The 26,250-nt window shown below is 40.1% G+C and overlaps 1 protein-coding gene across 2 annotated transcripts; it reads right to left on the minus strand.

The window, feature by feature from the left end:
• Positions 1-387: 387 nt before the first annotated feature.
• LOC121325452 (tumor necrosis factor receptor superfamily member 3-like) lies at positions 388-25,360 on the minus strand. Of its 2 annotated transcripts, XM_041267933.1 has the most exons (11): positions 24,529-25,358; positions 22,934-23,386; positions 22,431-22,521; positions 15,366-15,485; positions 14,776-14,931; positions 13,546-13,639; positions 13,319-13,407; positions 12,560-12,664; positions 11,542-11,564; positions 10,367-10,604; positions 388-2,140 (listed from the first exon to the last, which is right to left on the minus strand). In XM_041267933.1, the coding sequence occupies exons 2-11, from the start codon at positions 23,006-23,008 to the stop codon at positions 1,899-1,901; spliced, it is 1,233 nt and encodes a 410-aa protein (XP_041123867.1). In that variant the 5' UTR covers positions 23,009-23,386; positions 24,529-25,358; the 3' UTR covers positions 388-1,898. The 2 variants fall into 2 exon arrangements, with proteins under 2 accessions (XP_041123867.1, XP_041123868.1); XM_041267934.1 differs by lacking the exon at positions 15,366-15,485 and having other exon boundaries at positions 24,529-25,360.
• Between the last annotated feature and the right edge of the window lie 890 nt (positions 25,361-26,250).

Below are 26,250 nucleotides of genomic sequence, written 5' to 3' on the forward strand. Positions count from 1 at the left end.
GGTTACTGTTGATAGTTGTGCCAAATGCATAGACAGTCTGCAGTAAGTGCACTGCATATTTTGAAAAGTGCAAGATCTGTGAGATTTGTGCCAGCACTTAAAACTTTGTAAAAGATTGTAAATGAAGCCCACTGTTCAAATGTTTATTTATTCATGTAATTTTGATGATAGTATGATAGTCTGATGTATAAACACGTAGCTGTGGATGCAGTATAAACCCATTTATTTAAAAAAAAAAAAAAAAACTTATTTACATTGTTACAGTTGTAGTTTTGTATGTACATGATATACTTGTATACACACATTTATTTTCAAAGATTGATCTCTAAGATTTATTAACAGTATTTTGTGCATTTGAATTTTACTGTTTTATTATTATTACAATACCTTTAATGATGATGCTGGAATGTTGTAATTTACTTATGTCGTTTCTATAAGGTTGTGTACAGGCAGCTTTTTCATGACTCCATCTGAAGTACTTGTAGATGTTAGTGATCTTACATAATAAAGGCAGAGTCTCAAATAGTTGCTGGTCTCCAATAGGTGCCAGGGCTAAGGGCAAATACTGTAAATAAACACCGGGGCATTTATTTAAAGTTTTACGGTACTTATACACATGTGTATACACACAGACAATTAAGGCTTTGAAGGTTTATACATTAAAGGGAAATACACATTCTAAACATAGTTCTATGTTACTTAGCGCTGAACTGGAGATCTTGTGTTTCCTTGTCGTTTTTTCCTCAAAAGCTTTTTCTGACATCTTGATGCACTGTGTACACCACTGTAATCGAATTGCTTGTGTGAAAACCAATTTGAAATTTGAAATAAATATGAAAGTAGATGACTATAAATACCAAGTCAAGCCTTGTGTCTGGTGTTCAAACATGTACTCTATTGAACATAGTTTTACGACCTTGCATGCAGTACAATAATGCAGGATTATAAACCGCCGGTGCCTTCTGCAGTCTGCAACCGGAGACACTACACAGAAGTCCTGGGATGGAAATAAAACTACTGCAGAGCATTTTCACCCATTCCAGGTTTTATTCCGAGCTCGATTAGCCCCACTGTAGAGGTAACAATCTCAGGTGTGTCTTAATAAACTCATAGCAAAACCAGGAATGGATCAAACAGCTATGCAATGGGAGTTTTATTTCCATCCGGTATGGATCTTGTTTCTGTAGAACTGCAATTTTTCTCCAATGCCTCCAATATTTCTTCAACAGTATCATATATTCACAACCTTCATGTTCAGCCTACATGTTTCTCTTTTTTTTTTTTTCTTCAGTCCAGGATTTAAACCAAACCACTCTCTAGCGTCCTTCACACAGAACGCTGTTTAGGAAACTTCCACCATCAGTGTGGAGAGATCGAGTTCTGCCAGCACGCAAATCCTCAATGGGGCTGACAGACAGAAATACATACACAAACACAGACACACATATAGTCCCAACTGAAACTGGTTTGATCTCAAATCTGCTGCCGATTGAAAGGAGGGAACCTGATTTCGAATCTTTCAGACTCGCCCGATGAAAGTTCTGAACTGAAAATCAGGTCTGGATGCAGGGCAAGTGTGTGAGTTTCTCAAAAGGTTTTTTTTTTTTTTTTTTTTTTTTTAAGAGATCAATAATGCTTCAAACATCTTCAACAAACTGGTCAAAAAAAGGAGAGTTAAATGAACTGCGTGCGACTTTATGTGGTCAGGCGACGCGTCACTCTGATTCGCTCCCAGACCTATATGAGCTTTGCGTGCAACTCCTCAGCAACAAGCACTCGTAAGATGAGGAATCTCGGTGACCGCAGGTTTGTTCCCCAGCACAGCGGCTGCACTGAACCAGCTGCAGAGACCCATGAATACAGCGAGCCGGGGCAGGGATATCTCGGAGATTTCAGTCTCAGTACGAGTTTGTCTCCTCTATGGTGATGTGAAACTCCTTCCCTGACTCCTGCAGTGGAGCCCCCTGCAGCTCCTGCACTGGTACTGCAGACTGTTCCTCCTGCACTGGCAGCCTGAATTGGGAGACTGGAAGAGAGGAGCTGGGAGGGGGGCTGGAGTCACTGCACTGGTCTGAGCTGGGAGAAGCCTGGTTCACGACAGGACCGTTGTAAATGTAGACATTTCCACTGACCTTCATCTCTGTGAGACAAAGCGAGACAAGAGAAGGGAGAAAACAGAAATATTAAAAGACAATAAAAGGGATATTTTATACAAACCAAATGTTCCTGATATCTAACCTGTTTAGTATCCTATTATGTGTGCATTCTCTAAAGTGCTTTTTACCATCAGAAAGTTAATCTGGTAATAAATAAATAAATAAATAAATGTTTTTTTAAATATAATATAATGGTTACTTTATACCTTTCACACTTTTTTTGGTATTCTATTCTGTCATTCTCTGCTGAGGATTGCTGTTTTGGCACAGATCATAATTCACCAGGCGCACCACTCCTTTCAGACCAAAGCAGCAGATTTTTGTGAATTGTAGTTTTGAGGTCTACCCAGCTATTTGTACCACGCTATTTGAAGAAGGCAGGAGCCAAAATGATGCAGTAAATTATTAAAACAGTGAGTTTTCAGACTGTCAAAGTCTTTTCTTCTCCTAATTGTCCTTGGATAGAGAGCTGTTTGCTGTTTTTCAATTCTCTCTCCCAATGGCATACCCAGGACATTACAGTTAGAAATGATCTATGTTCTAAGGGTCATTTCCTGTTCACTCTGATTAAGTTTTAAGTGCACACCGCCTACTAATAATAATAATCTTATTATTTCATATCAGTTGTACTTTTCTGTTTAATTTAATGAAAGTGTTCCTTTACTATGATATTTAATATTAAATGAGAGATTATGCCAAACCTACTTGTAAACTACAGAATGAAAAGACTTTAACATCATGTATACAAACAACCCTTCTGGAGTGTTGGCTACCAAAATGTTCAACGAAAGAAAATGCGTTTTGCAAGAAGTAGCTTATAAGGATGGGAATGTAAAATGTTACATGACATTTCATAGTTATCATTTTATTAACTTAACCCAAATTTAAACTATGACAAAGCCGAGATTTAGAATGTTCATAAACTTAACCAAAATGCACATCCCTCGTAGCTTATTCATTTTGAAATCGTTAAACATTAAAATCAGGTTTCCATATCTTACATGAATATAGTTTAATATTATTTAAGTGATAATGGTTTACTATATATTATATATATATAATATATTATTATATAGATATATATTATATATATATATATATATATACATATAGATAATAACACTACTGTAGGGGTCCCTCCCCCCCCTGCTAAAAAACGATGAGTGCACACCACGTGTGGTTTAATTGTTGTAAACAACATAGTAATCCCTGCACCTGGTGTAATGGTAAATTAGAGCAGGTGCAGGGTCCCATTAAGAGGGGCCCGTGATTTGACGAGGGCTGTCGAGAGGTAGGAAGCAGAAGGTGTGCTCTGTTTCCGAGCAGTCAAGAGTAAGGTACTGTGTGTTGTGTTTGGCGACAGGTAAACGGCTTAGCCGTCCTGTATAAGGTAGACAATGGCTTGAGTTAGTCAGTGCTCAAAGAAGGAGCTAGGTGTTTGTTTGTGTTATTAAAAGAGCACGTCAGCACTATAAAAAAAATCAATTTCTGCTTCCTGGGTCTGTTTTTAAAGGGGCAACGAACCGTAAGAGTGTGAGGATCTTTTACTATATATATATATATATATATATATATATATATATATATATATATATATATATATATGCACACATACATACAGTACCAGTCAAAAGTTTGAGTACACCTGCTTGAAACCAGGTTTTTCATGATTATCTATGCTTTTAACTGTATAAACTTGTCTATAAACACTTAATATCTCATTATATTTGCATAAACTAGTAAGTATGCTAGAAATGGAGCTGGAGGAAGTGAGACAGCAACAGGATCTTGAGGAACTGGCACACCCACAATTCATGGAAGTCTGCATCACGCCTAACAGACTGAAAGCCACCAGGGAGATAGAAGGTCAGAACAGCTGGGTTCAGGTAGGCAGAAGCAGGGAAAAAAAGAAACTTCGTCAAACACAACCACCAGAAATCAAAACAACCAACAGATTTGAGTCACTTCAGAATTTTGATGAGCAGAACCAACAACAAGAGAATGAAAGGAACAACATCCAGGACCCTATTGACAGTGGTGACCAGACAGCAAAAAGAAGGGAGGTCATGATTGTTGGGGACTCCATATTGAGAAACACAGCAAGTTCAGTTCGCAGTTTGGACCCCCTTACTACAACAGTGTGCTGCCTTCCGGGAGCCTCGGTCAAGCACATCACTGAAAACGTGGACAGGCTCCTAGAACGAACAGGAGACGACCCGGTAGTAGTCGTCCACATCGGTACAAACAACATTGGAAGAGACAGACCAAAATCCCTGCAAAACAAATTCAGAGAGCTAGGAAGGAAATTAAAAGAGAAAACCAAAACTGTGGTATTTTCTGGTATACTACCCGCACCTTGCAAAGGACCATATGGACAGCTGGAAATAATTAATCAAAACGCATAGCTGAAGACGTGGTGCACACGGGAAGGCTTCACCTATCTTGATCATTGGACCACATTCTACAACGAGGACTATCTGTATAGACGGGATGGACTGCATTTAAATAACAAGGGAACTAGTCTACTCGGAGAAAAGATCCTCGAGCAGGTTCGGAAGCATTTAAACTAGAAAGGAAGGGGGGAGAAATCAACAAAAAAACAGAAGGGAGACCGCATCAAAACAAGAACAACAACTCAGGTAAGACAACCATTTAATGTATTTATCTAAATGCTAGAAGTATCAGAAACAAAATTCTAGAACTTGAAGCTACTGCACTAACAGGTAACTATGATGTGATAGGTGTTACAGAAACGTGGTTATCTGAGAGTGATGGGGACGAATATAATATTTGTGGGTATACACTGTATAGGAAAGACAGGCAGGACAGAAGAGGAGGAGGGGTAGCGCTATACATAAGAAACAGTCTTGAAGCCCAGGTGTTAAACCTGGACAAAGAAAATAAAACCGAATCAATATGGGTCAGAATAACAGACAAAAATTCAAAAGGCATAATAATAGGAGCATGCTATAGACCGCCAGATTCAGACGGTGAGCACAATAATCTGTTATACAATGACATTAGAAATGTGTGTAGCAAAGGAGAAGCCATACTAATGGGGGATTTCAACTTCCCCCAAATAAAATGGGAAAACCCGGTGGGTAGCGCGAAGGATGAAATAGAAATGGTGGAGGTCAGAGAACCACTGGCAAACTCAGACCATAATATGGTCTCATTTGAAGTGTTTTTTAAATCCCCAAAAGTAAAGACTAAAGTTAAGGTTTACAATTTTAGAAAAGCAAACTATGAAGGCATGAAACAGAGACTAACAGAAGTAGATTGGAGTAAAATAGAGAAAACACCCACAGAAGAAGGATGGTTGTTCTTCAAAAATGTAGTACTAGAGGCGCAAAACAATTACATCCCTAAAGTAGACAAATCTAAATGTAAAACTAAATTGCCAAAATGGTTTAATAGATCAATTAAAAAAAATATTCAGCGAAAAAAGGCACTTTACAGAGCATTAAAAAAGGACCGAAAAGAAAGTACGCAGAAAGAGTACACGGAACTGCAAACGCAAGTAAAAAAGGAAGTTAGAAAGGCCAAGAGAGAAATAGAAATGAACATTGCTAAGGGAGCTAAAACCAATTCCAAAATGTTTTTCCAATATTACAACAGCAAGAGAACATTCAAAGAGGAGATTAAATGTTTAAGAGATACAAATGGCAAAATTGTAGAGGAAGAAAAAAAAATAGCAAATATGTTAAATGATTACTTTTCACAAGTTTTTACAAAGGAAGATACTGACAACATGCCCCACATGTCATCCAGTTCCTATCCAGTTTTAAATAACTTTAGCATAACTGAGGCAGAAGTGTTAAAGGGACTAGGAGCTCTTAAAATAAACAAATCCCCTGGGCCGGACGAGATCCTCCCAGTAGTACTCAAAGAAATGAAAGAAGTAATTTACAAACCGCTAACCAAGATCATGCAGCAGTCTCTTGACACAGGGGTGGTACCGACAGACTGGAAAATTGCAAACGTAATACCGATCCACAAAAAGGGAAACAAAACTGAACCAGGTAACTACAGACCAGTAAGCCTGACTTCTATTATATGCAAACTTATGGAAACTATAATAAGATCCAAAATGGAAAATTACCTATATGGTAACAGGGTACTGGGAGACAGTCAACATGGTTTTAGGAAAGGGAGATCGTGTCTAACTAACTTGCTTGATTTTTTTGAGGATGCAACATCGATAATGGATAATTGCAAAGCATATGACATGGTTTATTTAGATTTCCAGAAAGCTTTTGACAAAGTCCCGCACAAAAGATTAATTCTCAAACTGAACGCAGTTGGGATTCAAGGAAACACATGTACATGGATTAGGGAGTGGTTAACATGTAGAAAACAGAAAGTACTGATTAGAGGAAAAACCTCAGAATGGAGTGTGGTAACCAGCGGTGTACCACAGGGATCAGTATTAGGTCCTCTGCTATTCCTAATCTACATTAATGATTTAGATTCTGGTATAGTAAGCAAACTTGTTAAATTTGCAGACGACACAAAAGTAGGAGGAGTGGCAAACACTGTTGCAGCAGCAAAGGTCATTCAAAATGATCTAGACAAGATTCAGAACTGGGCAGACACATGGCAAATGACATTTAATAGAGAAAAGTGTAAGGTACTGCACGCAGGAAATAAAAATGTACATTATAAATATCATATGGGAGATATTGAAATTGGAGAAGGAATCTATGAAAAAGACCTAGGAGTTTTTGTTGACTCAGAAATGTCTTCATCTAGGCAATGTGGGGAAGCTATAAAAAAGGCTAACAAGATGCTCGGATACATTGTGAAAAGTGTTGAATTTAAATCAAGGGAAGTAATGTTAAAACTGTACAATGCACTAGTAAGACCTCATCTTGAATATTGTGTGCAGTTCTGGTCACCTCGCTATAAAAAAGATATTGCTGCTCTAGAAAGAGTGCAAAGAAGAGCGACCAGAATTATTCCGGGCTTAAAAGGCATGTCATATGCAGACAGGCAAAAAGAATTGAATCTGTTCAGTCTTGAACAAAGAAGACTACGTGGCGACCTAATTCAAGCATTCAAAATTCTAAAAGGTATTGACAGTGTCGACCCAAGGGACTTTTTCAGCCTGAAAAAAGAAACAAGGACCAGGGGTCACAAATGGAGTTTAGAAAAAGGGGCATTCAGAACAGAAAATAGGAGACACTTTTTTACACAGAGAATTGTGAGGGTCTGGAATCAACTCCCCAGTAATGTTGTTGAAGCTGACACCCTGGGATCCTTCAAGAAGCTGCTTGATGAGATTTTGGGATCAATAAGCTACTAACAACCAAACGAGCAAGATGGGCCGAATGGCCTCCTCTCGTTTGTAAACTTTCTTATGTTCTTATGTTCTTATATGATATGTGTACTTATATAAGCTGATAATCATAAGTGAATTGCATTCAAAAATTAAATTTTTTAATGAAAATGTAAATCTTGTCAATTTCAATGAAATGGTCACCCAATGCAAGGAGATTTCAGTCTAAAGCCCAAGTCAGTTAAAAGTCTGAAATGTGTATAACACGGTGTTAGAACACTGGCCTAAGTATAAAAGTGTCTTTGTTAGATGTTCTGTGAGTTAACTAGCATGTTACCTAATTAAACTTTTGTCACCAATTATTGTTAACAGGTGAGGGTCCATGATTACTATAAATATAGGTAGTATAGTACTGGCACTTATGAGGACCGAACAAGGTCAGGCAGGCCAAGGGTAACCTCAGAATCAGAGAACAAGTTAGCTGCCCCTGAAATACAAGCCCAGCTACATGCTACTAGAAGTACAGATGTTTCAACATCAACTGTTCAGAGGAGATTGCCTGAAGCTGCCTTAACTGGAAGAATTGCTGCAAAGAAACCACCGTTAAGAGTGCAGAATAAGAGGAAGAGACTTGCCTTGGCCAAAAAACACAGAAACTGTTTTTTTTTTTTTTTTTTTTTTTAAGACACAGAGAGGATTAGCGCATGAGTTCTGCATGTGTGGTTCCCATTGTCAAGCATGGAGGAGGCAGTGTCATGGTCTGGGGTTGCTTTGCTGGTGACAGAGTTGGTGATCTTTACCAAGTCCATGGCAAGCTCACCCAGCATGGCTATCGTAGCATACTTCAGAGGCATGCCACTCCATCAGGATTACGGCTAGTTGGGCAGTCCTTCATTTTTCAGCAAGATAATGACCCTGAAACACACCTCAAAGTTGTGCAAGAACTATCTGGCGAAGAAGGAAAGTGAGGGACAACTCAATCTAATGACCTGGCCTGGACAGAAGAGTCAAAGCAAAGCTACCCACAAGTGCCCTACATATCTAGGAATTGCTGCAGAAGAGCTGGGTAGACATGTCGGGCGACTTCCTGCTGAAACTTGTTAACCCAATGCCTCGTGTTTATGAGGCTGTTATTAAGGCAAAGGGTGGCTATTTTGAAGAATCCAAGATTTAGAGACAATTTTCTTGAACAATGCTTTGATACTCCTTATGTTTTGTATATGGTAACATGTTTTGATTATCAAGTATTTACAGAAATGTATATGATGTAAAACCTTGTCAATTATGAAAACAACCTTGTTTCCAGTAAGTGTAATCAAACTTTTGACTGGTACTGTGTATATATATATATATATATATATATATATATATATATATATATATATATATATATATATAAGAAATGTTCACCTTTTCTTGTCTTATAGCCTGGAATTAAAATGTATTAAAATACATATTTGTTTTCATTTATCTACACATCCTACCCCACAACTTCCAAGTGAAAAATATATTCAAGAAATTTGTAGAAAATTAATTAAAAATCAAAACTGAAATTACTTGGTTAGATAAGTGTCCACCCCCCTTGTAACAGCAATTCTAAATTAGCTCAGGTGTAACCAATCGTCTTCAAAATCACACACCAAGTTAAGTGGTCTCCATCTATGTTAAATTGTAGTGATTCACATGATGATATGATAAATTCAGCAGTTCCTATAGATTCCCTCTGCTGGGTAGTGCATTTCAAAGCAAAGACTCAAACATGAGCACCAAGGCACTTTCAAAAGAACTCAAGGGACAATGTTGTTCAAAGACACAGATCAGGAGATGGGTATAAAAAAATATCAAAGGCCTTGAATATCCCTTGGAGCACAGTCAAGATGATTATTAAGAAGTGTATGGCACCACCAAGACCCTGTGCATGTGACAACAATATGTCAAGCACTCCACAAATCTGGTCTGTATTGTAGGTTGGCAAGAAGGAAGCCATTACTCAAGAAAGCCCAACTTGAATCCCATTTGAAGTACGCAAAAAAAAAACACACAGGATGTTCTTTAGCCATGTGACAAAAAGTTTTGTGGTCTGATGAAACTAAAATGGAACTTTTTGGCCTAAATGCAAAACGTTATGTTTGGCACAAACCCAACACAGTGCATCACCCAAAGAACACCATCCCTACTGTGAAGCATGGTGGTGGCAGCATCATGTTATGGGGATGTTTCTCATTGGCAGGGACTGGGGCATTTGTCAGGACAGAAGGGAAAATGAATGGAGCAAAGTACAGAGAAGTCCTTGAGGAAAACCAGATGCCTCCTGCAAGAAAGCTGAAACTGGGACGGAAGTTCACCTTTCAGCGTGACAACAACCCAAAGCACACAGCCAAAGTTACAATGGAGTGGCTACCTTTTTTTTACCTACCTAAAAAAAAGGTAAATGTCCTTGAGTGGCCCAGTCAAAGCCCCAACCTAAATCCAATCAAAAATGTGTGCCTTGACTTGAAGATTGCTGTCCATCAACGCTCCCCAAGGAACCTGACAGAGCTTGAACGGTTTTGTAATGAAGAATGGTCAAATACTGCCAAATCTAGGTGTGCAAAGTTGGTAGAGACCTATCCTAACAGACTCACAGCTGTAATTGCTGCCAAAGGTGCTTCCACCAAGTATTAACTTTCAGTTTTGTATTTTAATTTTTTTTTTTCTCAAAAAAAACTATTTTCCCCTTAACAGTGTGGAGTGTGGTGTATAGACAAGTGGAAAAAAATCCTAATTTAAATGCATGAAACTTTGAGGCACTGACACAAAAAAATGTGAAAAAAGTTCAAGGTGGTGTAGACTTTCTATAGCCACTGTATGTATGTATGTATGTATGTATGTATGTATGTGTATGTATATATATTATATATACACACACACACACTATATCAAAGTGATTCACCTCCAATGAAGGGAAGCTGACACAGCCTCTCCTGTTGACTCGCCTCCCTGTCGCCCTCTAGACCAATGGAAGCCCCGCTGTGTGTCTCATGCTCCGCCCCCTGCAGAGCAGTCAACGAATAAGGTACGGCGATGAGGGGGGGGGGTGAGCCTGCGGATGGAGCAGGGAACTGTGGGATGCTGGAGGTCGAGGAGATTACGCTTCCACTTGGAGACAGTAAATTGGACTGCTCAGAGTCCTGATGGAAAGAAAAAACAAGAATCAATCAGGGAGTTCAATAAACCACAGGAATCACTGAATTCTATAAACCACAGGAATCAAGCAGAGGATTCTATAAACCTTAGGAATCAGTGAATTCTATAAATCACTGGAAGCAGCAAATTCTATAAACCACAGGAATCAGTGAATTCTATAAAACCACCGAAATCAGTGAATTCCATATACCACCAGAATAACTGAATTCAGTAAACCACCTAAATCAGTGAATTCTATAAACCAGAGGAATCAATCAGGGGGTTCTAAAAACCACAGGAATCCGTGAATTCTATAAACCACAGGAATCAGCAAATTCTACTGAGCTTTAATCAGCATTGGGGAGGAACATTAATGAACTGGATTACATTTTTCAGAAACTTATAACTTATAACAGTTCCTTGTTCAGACAGGTAATGCACTGTGGAAACAAGTTACATTGTATCTGAAAACAAAATGATTTGCTTACTAATAGCTACATTTAAAAACAGAATACTGTCCTGAGCTTGGGTTCCGGTTTGAAGTCATTGTGGAGTGATTACATCTAAAACTTAAATCAATGCCCAGTTTAAACAGCGTAACAGGTTCTCCTCAGCACCACCCCTCCTTAATCTTGTCTAAGCAATAATATATTTGTTTTAGTCCGATCTGCAATATTTCCAACCCAACTGCACGCAACAGAGTATCACCAACTGTGAAACTCCTAATGAAGTCTTGTAACAATGATCAGGCCTGCTGCCTGTATAAAAATAAAAAAATAACTGCTACTGTGAGTGTGGAGGCATGCTGGGGGCTGTAGTTTCTATAAACCCAGTAGTTTTAGCAATAAAATAGAATAGAATAAGGAGATTCACAGAAGGGATCACTAGACTGAATATTGGAGAAAAACTGAGGGGGGTAAGGATACTTATTAATTGACTTACCCTGCCTGAGCTTGGGGTGTGGTCTGTAAGAGAGGAAAGAGAGAGACTGCATTGTTAAGCCTATTTTATTTTATTTATTTATTTTTTAACAAAATAATATAACACACATTTGGAATGTGCATGCAGCAGAGCACAGGACTTGCACACTTACAAATATCTTCGCTCTGCAATGGAGGAACAGCCTGGAGCCAAGACAGTTACCTACTGCAAACCCATGTTAATTCAATTTGGCAGAGTGTGTAAATGAGTTAATTGCAATAGTGTGGCACGTGTAAATAATTTAATAGGAAAAGAGACCAGGTGGCCATCAGTTGGTTGGTTGGTTGATTGATTGCCCATTAACCCTTGGCCACAGGCTACAAAGGAATAATTTCATATTTGTTTGGGGAGGGTGCAGTGGAGAGAGCACGAGATGTAGGTTGTGCTCTCTGTGGCATCACAACAGGATAACAAAGCATAAGTGTTTTATTTCAAAGCTTTTGTTTTTGTTCCTGTGTTTTGTTTTGGCTGTAGATAATAGAGCCTAAAGAGCTGAAGTGCAGTTTCTGTGTCTGGGTACTAACTCAAGGGGCAGACCTGCCTGGCCCGGGACGCTACGCCAAAGTGCAGTTCTGAAAGAAACATGTCAAAGCACACAGGTATGAAGGTCCTACAACAGCTTAAAGAAAGTTCAGTTGCTGTTCATTTCACCCGAGTAGTGTCTTCTGGGTCGTGTTAGTCAATAGGGGAAGCAGCAGCTGATTGGTTTCTGACTGGAAAGAAGCCACTGAAGGGGTGGGGACAATTTCACCCTCCAGCTGAAATGACCAAGGAAGTACAACACAAACTGAAAGCGTAGTTTGCAAACAGAGATGTACTTAACAGTAGTACCACATTGAAATACAAACAGATGTTTGCTATACTGTGTGTTTCTTTCTAAACTGCACATTTGAGAACTTAAGTACAGGTATTATTTCTGGATTTTTGTTCCAATCACTTTAAACCAGAAGCACATGTTGCAAACACATTTCTCCTCTACCTTTATCACTGTGCTGATGTTTCATTCTCAAACCACCACCAATGATGGCTCCAACAATGACCAGCATGGCAGGGACTACCAGGAGAATCATGAACCCCAGCCAGCCTGAGAATAAACAAGATGTGTTCCATTACAGATATAGCTTTAAGCCACAAAACAAACCTGTTTGAAAAATGATTTTAAGTCCTCATTGGAACCCATGAGCAGCAGCTACACTTATAATGTCGCTGAGAGTGCAGATCTCAATTACACTTATAATGTCACTGAGATTGTAGATCTCACATTCCCAGTTGACAAAGCATTCGAAATGTTTAAAACACAAAAGGTTCTATAGAAACAGATTCAATATGTTCAATATATATTGATATGTAACACTGTCTGTATTTTTTAGAGTTAATGACTTATCTGTTTCTAAGTGTTCAGTGGCTGCCTCTAAGCAAGCTGGCATTCTGTTACATTCTTTGTTTGACAGACCCTGACACAGCAAAGAGGGCGCGAGAATGAAACACACTCTCAACTTGACTGGATGGAGCCACCGGACACTTAGAAAAACGTCACAAATCATTAAATCTGTTAGATAAAAAGAGACACAAAACTGATATATAGAACCAAGGAAGCACCTCAATGCAGCACATTTTTAATGCTGCATGTCTACAGTGGTCAACCATCAATTTAAACTGCAATGAAAATGTATGTGTGTGCGTGTGTCTTTAAATTAAATTAAATAACACTAACCGCACAACTCGTTGTCATATTTACCTGTATCCTTGCCAACCATGGAGTCCTTGCACACAGCATCTGATTCGGACGTCCCTGGTTTTGTCTGCACTTTCCCCAATTCTGTACAGCTAAAATGTATTAAATAATGTGTTAGAAGAAGAAGAATCAATAATTATTTCGGAGAACTAAAGAGGCAATGCAATCGAAAGAAACCCTTAAATGCTTATTTTAAATGTCTGGTTGGTGGCAGTGCCAGTCCCACTCACTTGCTGTGCCGGAAGCAGAGCGCTGTGACAGAGGGTCGGTCATTGAAGAAGCCAGTGGGGCAGGGGGAACACTGGGGGTGCCGCTCCATGTCACCTGCAACACACATCATCACAGGTATGGAAATGAGACTCCCATTGCATAGCAGTTCCATCCATTCATGGTTTTACTACAAGTCCAATGAGACTGGGGTGTGCCGATTCAGTGAGATTTGTCTTGCAAAAAAACACTGCGCTCTGCAAAAAGCGATGTTCTTCAAACAGCGATGTTCCTGCATAGATTTCTATCTGTGTTCAAAAGCTGACATTACAGTGTATTAGTAAGTACTCTAGCAGCCTCGCCCCAGCTTTTCAATCCCTGTGTAAAGGGTGTTTGTATCCAACCTGCTGCCAGCAAAACAGAGAGCTAAGAGCAGGCGGGTTATTGTTCATCATCACAGTTAAGTGAATACATGAAGGCATCGCAGCAACATTCAACCTTTGTGCTGGGATATTTAAAGTCAACTGTGGCTTTATTTTATTTTCCATCAAGAACATAGCCTAAGTTCTTCCAAAATGTCACGTTGTATCCAAGCTATGTGGCAGCAATAAAGTAGTCAGGGAATACAACACATCACATTTTAAACAACACCATCAGACCGATGGTATATTAGTAAACAGTAATGAAAAAGAAAATGCAGAACATAAAAAAGTGCAACCAGACACAGTCAACAAAAGACAACACATTATTCAAATTATATGTTAAATTCTTATTATACATTTAAAGTAAGGCAAGTTTATCGATCCGTTAAATGCTCAGGCTACAATGTTCTGCCGCCTGGCTGTACAGAATTTCTGGGGTGAACCCTTATATTGTGGTCGCCTTTTACTAATGGCAGCCTCATCCCATTGTTGCTGCCCTATGCTTGTGTTACCCCCAGTATTATACAGAACCACTGCACTGTGCTGCCACTGTCTGTGTGTCTGCACTGCCATTGAAGCTGCATTTTATTCAGAAAGACATGAAAAGTTTTATTTGGCGCATTAAATTTTCATGGTTTTAGCTCGTCTACAGCAGATTGGTGGTGGGTAGAAAACAGCAGTCATTTTGGCTCTCACAGGGAGTCTGCTGTGCTTGGAAACAATAGTGAATCTGGAGCCAAGATGGAGGACACTGGGCTGCAGTTTCCTACAGCAGGCTTGCCTGGGTAAAGTAGTTTTTTTTTTTTTTAACTTATTTTTTATTTTTTTTACCTATTTGTGATGTGTAGGTACCAGGCTGGCATGGTTTGTGATCTTCACAGAACTCACATTCCCAGGGCTGCACTCTGATACAGATGCTGTTTTCAGGACAACCACAGACACTCCTCCTGGTCTTGGTACAAGGGGACGACACAACCAGACCAGCCTCTGCAAGAGAAACAAGGAGTTGACGATGCACTGACGTCACGATGCGACCCACATCACAGCATGTAGGTCGTGATCCGATCCACATCAACTCCACGTACTCTAGGACAGTTTGGACGGCGCAGGCGTTTCAACTCACACCCCAGATTTGAAGTTAGCTATAACATTTTATAAGTAACTTGAAATCTGCAACTATTTAAGTGCTCAAAACAATTAAAAAAGGTCTAATTAAAAAAAGTATCGTTCTATTAAGGGGCTAGTTAAGTAACTGAGATCTCAACTGGAATGAAAACCAGACGACACAGGGGTCTCCAGGACCAGGGTTGAAAACCACTGCATTAGTGGATAAAATGCAGAGTTTCGAAAGCTTAATATCCTTCAGAAATTCAAACAGGCAGAATCAGGCAGAAATTGGATTCAAAATCCATGCTCCTTACCACAAGGTCTGCACAGCCTGCAGTTAGGTGCGTAGTTATAGAGTTCAGTGAAGGTGTTTTCTGGACAGCTGCTGCAATGAGTATCGGACACGGCTGTGCATTTGTGAAGTGCAAACTGACCTGAACACAGACAACAAGGCTGTTAGAGAGAGATACACACACACAGAGGTACCAATACTCTCAATAACATAATCTAAAGAAGGTCCACAGAAGAAGGAGCACCCCCCCCCCCCCCCCCCCCCCCCTCTCTCTCTCTCTCTCTCTCTCTCTCTCTCTCTCTCTCTCTCTCTCAGAAAATAGGAGGCACTTTTTTACACAGAGAATTGTGAGGGTCTGGAATCAACTCTCCAGTAATGTTGTTGAAGCTGACACCCTGGGATCCTTCAAGAAGCTGCTTGATGAGATTCTGGGATCAATAAGCTACTAACAACCAAACGAGCAAGATGGACCAAATGGCCTCCTCTCGTTTGTAAACTTTCTTATGTTCTTTCTTATATTCTTATGCTCTCTCTCTCTCTCTCTCTCTCTCTCTCTCTCGCTGAGGACTGTGGGATCTTGGGAGGGGCTTGTGTAGAGCGAGTGGTGTGTACTGTGCATGAGTCTGAAGTTATATTTATTTTGTACACGTTTAGCTTTCTTTCTTTCTTTCTTTCTTTCTTTCTTTCTTTCTTTCTTTCTTTTTTCTTTCTTTCTTTTTTTTTTCTTTCTTTCTTTCTTTCTTTTTTTTCCTTCCTGATTTGGAGCCGTCATGGGTTCCAAATCGGGAAGTTTTGGGTCGCTGACCCGTAGGCATGGCTTTAAATGTATTCCAGACAGTTCAGTAACAGTGGAGGAGTGTTTGTTAGCTGTCAGGGAGAAAATAGGGTATGGAAATATAAACTCTGCTGCAAGAATGAATAAAGCCATCGTTGTTTTTCTTAGTAGTGAACTGTTAGTGAACAGGATTGTTGAAGGTTTGTATATCAAAGAAAGTTTTGTCAGCGTTTTACCTTTAGCTTCCCCTGTCACTAAAGTTATCCTTTCAAACGTCCCGCCTTTCATTAAAGATGAGTTGATTATTAATGAGCTACTAAGATATGGTAAAATAATGTCCCCAATTAAACCTATTTCACTCGGTTGTAAAAACCCAGATGTTAAGCATGTCATGTCTTTTAGGAGACAAGTTTTTGTATTATTGAATGACCCCAACTCGTCTATTGAAGTTGCGTGGACTTTCAATATTGACGGTAGTAATTATGTTATATTTGCCAGCACAGAATCAATGAAATGTTTTCATTGTGGAGGACAAGGACACCTTAGAAGGGCTTGCCCTCAAAATAATAATAATACTGAGTACAATAAGGCAAAAGAACCAGCAAGTGGGGAGGACGGAGTCTCTGAGACAGCACCGGGGGCTGAGCAGCAAATGCAGCAGCCAGCGCAGACAGTGAGACCCGAGCCGGCGCCTCGACTGAAGCGGGGGATCGGTGCGGAGGTCAAAGAAAACAATAAAGAAACAAGAGTTGAAACAGTGAATACCCCAGATGACGCAGGTTTTCAACTTGTTGAAAAAAAGAGGAAAAGACGTGTGGCCACCCCAGGAAAGGTAGCTGAAGAAGGGCAGTCTGTCTGGGACTCTGAGACGCTCTCTCAGGGCAGCGGTGCTGCCACAGCTCAGAGCTCTGGGACAGGAGATCAAGGTAAAGCTGGATCTCAGTGTAAACCTGCGATAACCCCGCGTTCAAGGGAGAAGGGGAACAGCAGCGCTGCAGTTCAGTCCAGCGCTGAGACAGCCTCCAGATCAGAGGACCTGTTGCCGGATACAGTAGCTGTGGATGACGCTGAAGAATCCGAAGAGGAGTCGGTGATATCGGAGATGGATGATGGAGGAGAGCTCTCTGACTCCTCGGTGCTGCTCGGAGGAGTGTTGATAAAAGAGCACGTTTATTTCATTTTATCACACAGAAGAGAGTGAATGTGATGTTTTTACAGGAAACGCATACAGACAGTATGAATGAGAGTGAGTGGCTGAGCGAATGGAAGGGGCGGGGCGTCTTTAGTCACGGTTCTAATGTCAGTGCTGGAGTAGCTGTGCTGTTCTCCCCAGGGCTGCAAATAGATATTTTATCAGTTAGTGAGGAAATCCAAGGGCGCCTTTTAAAAATAGAAACGGTTTTTAAAGGCACTGAGATTGTTTTTATCAATTTATATGCACCAAATGAGGGCAGGGAAAAAGTTTTATTTTTTAAAAAAGTAAATCAGGTTTTATCTAATTGTAATCCTGCACATATGATTTTAGTGGGGGGTGATTTTAATTGAACAGAACATTTTATCATGGATAGGAATCATGAAGAGCCACATCCCCAGTCTTCAAAAGAATTGTCTGCTGTTTTAAAAGTTCAAAGCCTGGTTGATGTCTGGAGGAATTTATATCTCAGAGTAAAGCAGTACACTTGGGTTAAAATCAATAATAATAATCAGATATCAAAAGCGCGATTAGATAGATTGTACTGCACTAAACAAAATCTTAATCAGATTTTTAAGAGCAATATCATTCCCACTATGCTGTCTGATCACCACTGTGTGTTACTTACTATTTGCCTGCCTTCTGCTGCTCCCTCAAAGTCATACTGGCATTTTAATACTAAATTATTGGAAGACAAACAGTTTTTAGATCTTTTTAAAGCATTTTGGGTCTCCTGGAGGCAGCAGAGCATGAAATATAGTAGTATACAACAGTGGTGGGACATTGGAAAAATACAAATTAAAATTTTCTGTCAGCAATATACTTTAAATACAACCAGGGTTTTGAACCAGACAGTTGAAGAGCTTGAGAGAGAGATATTGAGAATAGAAACAAAAATTACTCTCGATAGTGATGAAAACATCTTCCAGTCTCTGAGAGAGAAAAGAGAAACTCTGAGCAGCCTACTGGAGGAAAGAGTGAAGGGGTCCCTCATCCGCTCTCGTTTCACACAGCTAAAGGACATGGATGCACCCACCAAATTCTTTTTCAACTTGGAGAAGAAGGTGGTGGAGAGTAAGCAGCTGTTTTGTGTGCGTCTGCCCTGCGGGAAGGAGGTGCACAGTAAAGAAGATATTAATAGAGCAGCTGTGCTTTTCTACACCCAGCTGTTTAGTGCCGAGCCCTGTGATGAGGAGCAAATCGCTTTACTGCACCAGGACCTGCCCAAATTGTCTCAAGAAGAACAGCGCCCCCTAGAAGCCTGTTTGACAATGCAAGAGCTGACGGAGGCAGTCACTCAGATGTCACCAGGAAAAGCCCCTGGGATTGATGGCCTTCAGGCAGAGTTTTATAAAAAGCTCTGGCCAGTGATTGGGGAAGACCTTTTCCGGGTTTTACAAGAGTGCATTAGAGAAGGAGAGCTGCCTCTGAGCTGTCGTCGGGCTGTGATTACACTGTTGCCAAAAAAAGGAGATCTAAAAGAACTAAAGAATTGGCGCCCCGTCTCACTTTTATGTTCGGATTATAAAATATTTTCAAAAGCCTTGGCCAACAGACTGAGGGAATGTATTCACACCGTGGTTCATAAAGACCAGTCATATTGCATTCCTGGAAGGACAATATTTGATAATATCTTTCTAATCCGAGACTTTTTAACTGCTAGTAATCTTTTTAATCTTGATTTGGGGATTATTTCTCTAGATCAAGAAAAAGCATTTGATAGGGTGGATCACAAATATCTTGTTAAAACATTACAATCTTTTGGTTTTGGTCCTAATTTCATTTCTTTTATTTCCCTGTTGTATAAAAATGTTTTTGGTGTTTTGAAAATTAATAATAGCTTGAGCTGTCCATTTTCGGTGTACAGAGGGATTCGCCAGGGATGTTCCCTATCAGGCATGTTATATACCCTCTCTATTGAACCTCTGCTTTGTCATCTTAGGAGAAAGCTGGCTGGTCTGAGAATACCTGTTACACCTAATGCTCCTCCAGTCAAACTGTCTGCCTACGCTGATGACGTTAATGTCTTTATTACCAGTCATGCTGATGTGTCAGCACTGACAGACAGTTTGGACATTTTTCAGAAAGCCTCATCGGCCAAGGTGAACTGGGGCAAGTGCAACACATTCCTGTCAGGGGAGTGGCGTGGAGCCGGCCCCCCGACGCTACCTCAGCCATTGCGCTGGGGGGGGATTGGGATCAAAGTTCTGGGAGTCTATTTGGGAGAACGACAGTATGAATTCAAGAACTGGGAGGATTTAGCAGAAAAGGTTAAGGGAAGGCTGCAGTGTTGGCGGTGGCTGATACCTCAGTTGTCATACAAGGGAAGAGGTCTTGTGATCAACAATCTGGTGGCCTCCATGCTGTGGCACAGGCTGGTGTGCCTGGATCCTCCCCCAGGGCTGATAAATGACATAAAAAGAGTACTATTCAAGTTTTTTTGGAGTGGCCATCATTGGCGAAAGCCAGCTGTTTTGTACCTGCCTCCTAGTGAAGGGGTCAGGGGTTAGTGGATGTACGCAGTCGTGTGGCTACTTTCCGGTTGCAAGCAGTGCAGCGTTTACTGTTTTTACCTGAGCTAAGCTGGAGAAACATTGCCTTCTCTTTCCTGCACAGAGTGAGGGAACTGGGCTGGGATTGGCAATTGTTTTTAATAAATCTATCTCAGCTAGACACCAATGAACTCCCAGCCTTCTATAAGAACATGCTCAATGCCTGGCGAATGGTGAAGGTGGAGAGACTGGAGGATTATTTGACCGTAGGAGCATTGCTAGAAGAGCCTTTATTTTTTAACTCATTGTTCCCTGCAGATGGTTTCCAATCTGGGGCGTTGTGCTCTAGTTTTGCAAAGGGGGGCATTACAAAACTAAAAGATTTACTGCAGGTGAGCATTGGGAGGTGGACAGAGGTGGAAAGCCTGGCCAAACAGCTGGGAATTCACTCACTCAGAGTACTAGAGAATCTTTTGAAAAAGCTCAGAGACTCTTTTTTTCCCCTAGGGTTACAGAGATGTTGAACCAGGCTCTGGGAGGCAATGATGAGCAAGAGTTGGCTTGCCCTTCCTTTTTAGTGTCCCCTGCTGTTCCTGAAAACCTTGGGGAAGGTCTGTACAGTATTGAGAGGCTGCAACAGCTTCCTGCACACTCTTCTGGAAAAAAGGAGCTGTACAGACTCTGTGTTAAGGTGTGCCATGTAAATGCGCTAAAGACACTGCCTGATACCAGGTGGAGAGCTCATGTGGATTGTGTAGGTAGTACTGCTCCGGCCTGGAGATCTTTATATAAACCGCCTTTACCTAAGCGTTCAGGAGATCTACAGTGGCGCATTCTTCATGGCATCATAGCCACTGGGAGCCACGTCCACCGTATTGACCCTGCGGTTAGTAAAGACTGTGTTTTTTGTGGAGAGGAAGAAACACTGTTTCATCTTTTTACTGACTGCAGAAGGCTGGACCCCTTGTTTAATGCTATTGCTGAATTGCTCATTTCTTTAAATATGATTTTTACTAAAGAATTATTCATTTTTAATTTTCCTTACAGTCACAAGACACGATTTAAAAGTGCTTTAATTAATTTTATATTTGGGCAAGGAAAATTAGCGATCTGGAAAACCAGGAAAAACAAGCTGCAGGGGTCGGGAATTTATAACGCTGAGTTAATGTTGAAATTGTTGTTGAAAACAAGGATTCAAATTGATTTTGTTTATTTTTCTTTAGTCCATGACTTACAGAGTTTTCAGCAGCGTTGGTGTGTGAATGAGGGATTGTGTGTGCTGGGGGAGGAGGGAGAGCTACAGTTTTTTGTGTGAAATAATCTGGATGTGCATGTATATACAGATTTATCTAATTGGGGGAATATATATATATATATATATATATATATATATATATATATATATATATATATATATATATATATATATATATATCTGTTTATATATATATAACCTTGTTTATCTTTAAAAAAAAAAAAAAGGATTATTTTATTTGTTTTTTCAAAATGGTTTCAATAAAGGACCCTTAAAAGTCAAAGTCTCTCTCTCTCTCTCTCTCTCTCTCTCTCTCTCTCTCTTAATTGCTGCCAAAGGTGCTTCTACCAAATATTGACTCAAAGGGGTGAATACTTATGCAATCAATTATTTTCTGTTTTGTATTTGTAATTAATTTAGAACAATTTGTAGATTTTATTTTTTACTTTGACATTATGAACTTTTTTTGTGTTGATCAGCGGCAAAAACTCCTAATTAAATCCATTTTGATTCCATGCTGTAACACAATAAAATGTGGAAAAGTCCAAGGGGGTGAATACTTTTGAGAGCCACTGTATAAGCAACACTCTAATGTGCAACACAGACAGGCTCCACAGTCCAGGGATGGATAAAATATTGCACAGTGGTTTCATCGATTCCAGGTTTTACTACAAGCCTGATTAACCCCAGTGTAGGCAGCACGCTCAGGTGTCTCTTATTACACTAACAGTAAAGCCAGGAATGGATCATAGTGCTATGCAATGGGAGTCATTCCTGTGATACTCTCATTAACATGAGTTGAAGAAGGCCGATGGCACATTTCATCACATTTGGACAAGCGCTTCTTTTGATAATGTACAGAATGAAAAATTGACATACAGTACAAAGAGACAGACAGCCTCCACACATCCCAGAATTTGATAGTCTCAATAGATTGCGCTTCAGAAAGTCTTTAGCAACTTTCACCACTGTTGGACAAACGGCTGTCTAGATATATGTAAAACGCATTATTATTATGCATTTTTATCAAGCTCGAAAACACTACATATGACTATTCCTCTCGCCCCGACTTCCATCTTTTTGCCTTCTCTCTCCTCCCCTCTCTCCTCCCTCTCCCCTTTCTTTCTATCCTCTGCTCCCTCTCTACTCCCCCTCCCATTTCTCACCTCTCTTATCCCTCCCTTCTTTCTATTCTCTCCAATCTCCTCTGCTCCCTCTCTACTCGCCCTCCCCTTTCTTTCTATCCTCTACTCCTCTGCTCCCTCTCTACTCCTCCTCCCCTTTCTATGCTCTGCTCCCTCTCTACTCCCCCTCCCCTTTCTTTCCTCTCTTCCTGACACTCAAAACAATGTTTAAAGAACAACCACAATTACCTGGTGCGCACCTCCGGCAGCAGACTCCAGCAGAGAGATATTCTGTTCTTGAATCAGTACAATAACCATTTTCTGGAACATATGGAAAAGTCTGCAACACAAACACAATGGAAAAAGACTGCTGAAACTGGACTCTCATCTAGAACAGTTTGAAATATAGATGAATACGGACCCTGGCACAGAACAGGTCATGGTTGCAATAATAAAACCTAAGCACTACCCATAGGGGGCGCTGTCTGTTGAAGCCCTCATGTTTATATCATCAGCTGGTTAATAAACCGTTAGCAGTCCTCAGCTCAGTGATATCATTCGCTGGTGTCACTTAGAGGTCATTAACCATGTGATACAAACTGCAGCCTGAGCAACCCCTATAGGCACAGTCTGTTTTTATAGTGTCACTGTGTTTGTTCCCCGTAGCCTGTTCTGTGCCAGGACCTACACCTGAGCGTGCATCTACACACTGAGCCAAGCGATAGCAGCCTGCAGGTTCATTCACAACTCACCTGCCCAGGAGCTGCCTCAACTACAAGCAGAATCCAAAACCACAGGCAGAGGTGAACTGAGAAACAGCCAAACATCTTGCAGGCTGGGAGGGAGTGACAGAGGCTGGGAGGCTGGGAGGCTGAAGGGGGGGAGGGAGAGAGGATAGGAGGCTGGGAGGAAGGGAGAGAGGCTGGGAGGAAGGGAGAGGGAAGGCGGGAGAATGGCTAGGATGCTGGGAGGGAGGCAGAGATGCTGGGAGGCTGGCAGGGAGGGAGGGTGAGATTGAGAGAGGCTGGGAGGAAGGGAGATACGCTGGGAGGCAGGGGGAAGGGAAAGAGTGAGAGAAGATAGGAGGCTGGCAGGCTGGCTGGGAGGGAGGGAGGTTCAGACGGAGGGAGGATGTAGTTGATTAAGGCACTTCAGTCTCCACAAAGCAAGGTCGAAGGATCCATTTCAAACATGTCTGCTGGGGGCTGATTCAAAATGAAATTAAAAAAAAAACAAGAAGTCTGTTACTAACCCACACATACTGTACCCATACAGCTCTGACCAAAAGTTTAGCATCACCCTACAGAATTAACTCACTTAGTTTCATAAAGTCAAATGAAACCCACTGAATAATGTTACATTAACATATTCAATTACATAGTGCTTTGTAATTTTCCATATACTTAACGAAAAACTGACCAAAATTGAGAAATGTTACATTTCAAAATCCAACATGAAATACTGTTCTACTATTATGGTTTCTGGTAGACTTTGATATCACTTTGTAGTTTCTTTAAATTACATGATGTTAGATAAAAGATCTAATTATATATATATATATATATATATATATATATATATATATATATATATATATATATATAATATGTCACAATACTAAATTTCTAGGTGATGCAAAACTTTTTGTAATAGCTGTACATACATATGAAGAGAATATAATGTGTTTGTGCACATTAGGTCAGGGCAGCTCCATATAACCTCAGACTGAAGTTCTCAATATTTTGTACTACAGAATGTCCTTAGCAAGTTTCATCAAAATCAGATAACCAGTTTTCTGGATAGCTGTGAAAATCTATGTGATACATTCAGCACAGCGGGTCAGTCAGATACACTGACACGCTGCCCCGTGGATTACGAGACTGAATAACTTGTACTAGCAAGTTTCATTCCAATAGAACAAGCGATTCTCCACAGACATGCACAACTGCAAGATGTCCCTTACAACCATATCCACAATACCTTAGCAGGGATATGCGTATTGTCCCAAATATATGTCACTTGTGAGCCCATTAGATGAATAGGCATGAACTTGCTACGACTTGCATTATTGGAGAAAAGAACAGTAATCAAATCTTACGATAGCTCAGGGGAAAAAAAAAAATCTTGACAATCAATCTATTACATTGTTATACCTAAATAATTCAAAGAAATAAAAAAGAAAAAAAAAACTCCTTAAAACGATTTTTACTTATATGTAAAGTTTCGGGCACAATATCAACTCATATTTTCACACACCTCAATTACGAGGAAGTAAATAGACGGTCATTTTTATTAACATAAATTTACAATTTAAATGTTGCCTATTGATATTATTATAGCTCCTTACCGGTATTTCCTTAGTGGTTACAAATCAAAACCGTAATCTCAAACGTTGTGGTGCACTGTTAATCCAATATTCTTTCAAGGGTGCATAAATACGAAGGTCACAGTATTCCAACTCTTCAGTGATTCAAGCACTGGATAGCACTTCCTCATTATCCCGCGTCACATATTACAGGTAATCAATTTCTCTCAAATTTAAATTTTTATTGAATTAATCATTTTGCTCTTACGACTGGCTAGTTTTGTTGTGTTGCTGTATTTAAAATCAAACACCCGACATGTATATACTGATAGGCCTATACTATAAAGTAAAACTCCAAAGCTGACACAAAATGAGTCAGTGTCTTTCTCCTTATCCAAAATGAATAAGAAAATGATTATGAAAAATACGTTTGAATCCGACAACACGTTTTGGTAGGCCTCACGACCCCTCAATTAACCACTGCCCGTTGTTAGTAGACTACGTTGTTTATGGAAACTTGTAAATGGCGAGTATTTGAAGTTTCGTTTTTACTCCGTGTAAAAAAATATACATATGGGCGTCGCCGTTGCTGGGAACTGTACTTTACTTCCTGGAAAGAAAGCAAACACGTGATGAAATTTTCTTCACAAATTCGAGAGGGGTATTGCTGCAGAGCGAAGCTCACACGGGGTAGTGCTGCGTACGCATCTCGTAATTTACGTCTTCATTATGTGCTTCAGCGATCACATGAAACGTGATAACTGTAACTACAGCAAAGTTTACTTCATAATAGAAACCTAACCGGGGCGGCACGATGGCGTGGTGGTTAGCGCTTCTGCCTCACAGTGCCAGGGTCCTGGATTTGATTCCGACCAAGGGGTCTGTCTGTGTGGAGTTTGCATGTTCTTCCCGTGTCTGCGTGGGTTTTCTCCGGGTACTCTGGTTTCCTCCCACAGTCCAAAGACATGCTGTTCAGGTTGATTGGTCACTCTAAATTGTCTTTATAAAAGGATTAAGCGGATGATGGATGACTGAATAACGTAACCCTAAACCTAAGGTTTGTGAGGTATTATGGTCACGAGGTAGGGGTGTTTACGATACTGAAGCACTACGTATATATTACGAGTATATTACGTATATATTGTGAGCCTTCGTTTTGCAGCTATATACTCTTGGGAAATCCACTCTGCTCTATTACCGTGCTAAGGTGTGTGTAATATTATATATATATATATATATATATATATATATATATATATATATATAGCGCGTTTATAGCATAGCTTGCATACTAATGAGCCGCTTCACACTGAATAAATTTCTATGCACCACTACATTCTAAATTCCATGACGAACTGCTATTTTATTTGTTATTAGTTACAAAACGACTGCCAAAAATGAGTGGCATTTCACCTATTTCCTTTAATATATTTGGCGATGAAAATCCACATAGCTGGCACAACATCAACTTTTTGAGTGGACAGCAGTCCATCTTAAAATGAATAAGTGCACCAAAAGAGTAGACACGTAACTAGATCAGGAACAGCTAAATGAAAAATGAAAAAAAAAAAAAAAACACTACAGCATGGGCTGGTTTAAAAGTACTTAAAGAAAATAAAAATATGGACATTCATTTTATGGAAATAAGTACAAAAAATCTCAACAACATCAGGGGATTTTATGCCAGTGCAAGAAGTTCACCTGAGGACCAGCATTCAGTCTCCACTTTTATAATGCTGAGCTGAACTAAATACATATTTTAAC

This window comes from Polyodon spathula, chromosome 13 (assembly GCF_017654505.1).
Source record: "Polyodon spathula isolate WHYD16114869_AA chromosome 13, ASM1765450v1, whole genome shotgun sequence".
Classification (NCBI taxonomy): Eukaryota; Metazoa; Chordata; class Actinopteri; order Acipenseriformes; family Polyodontidae; genus Polyodon; species Polyodon spathula.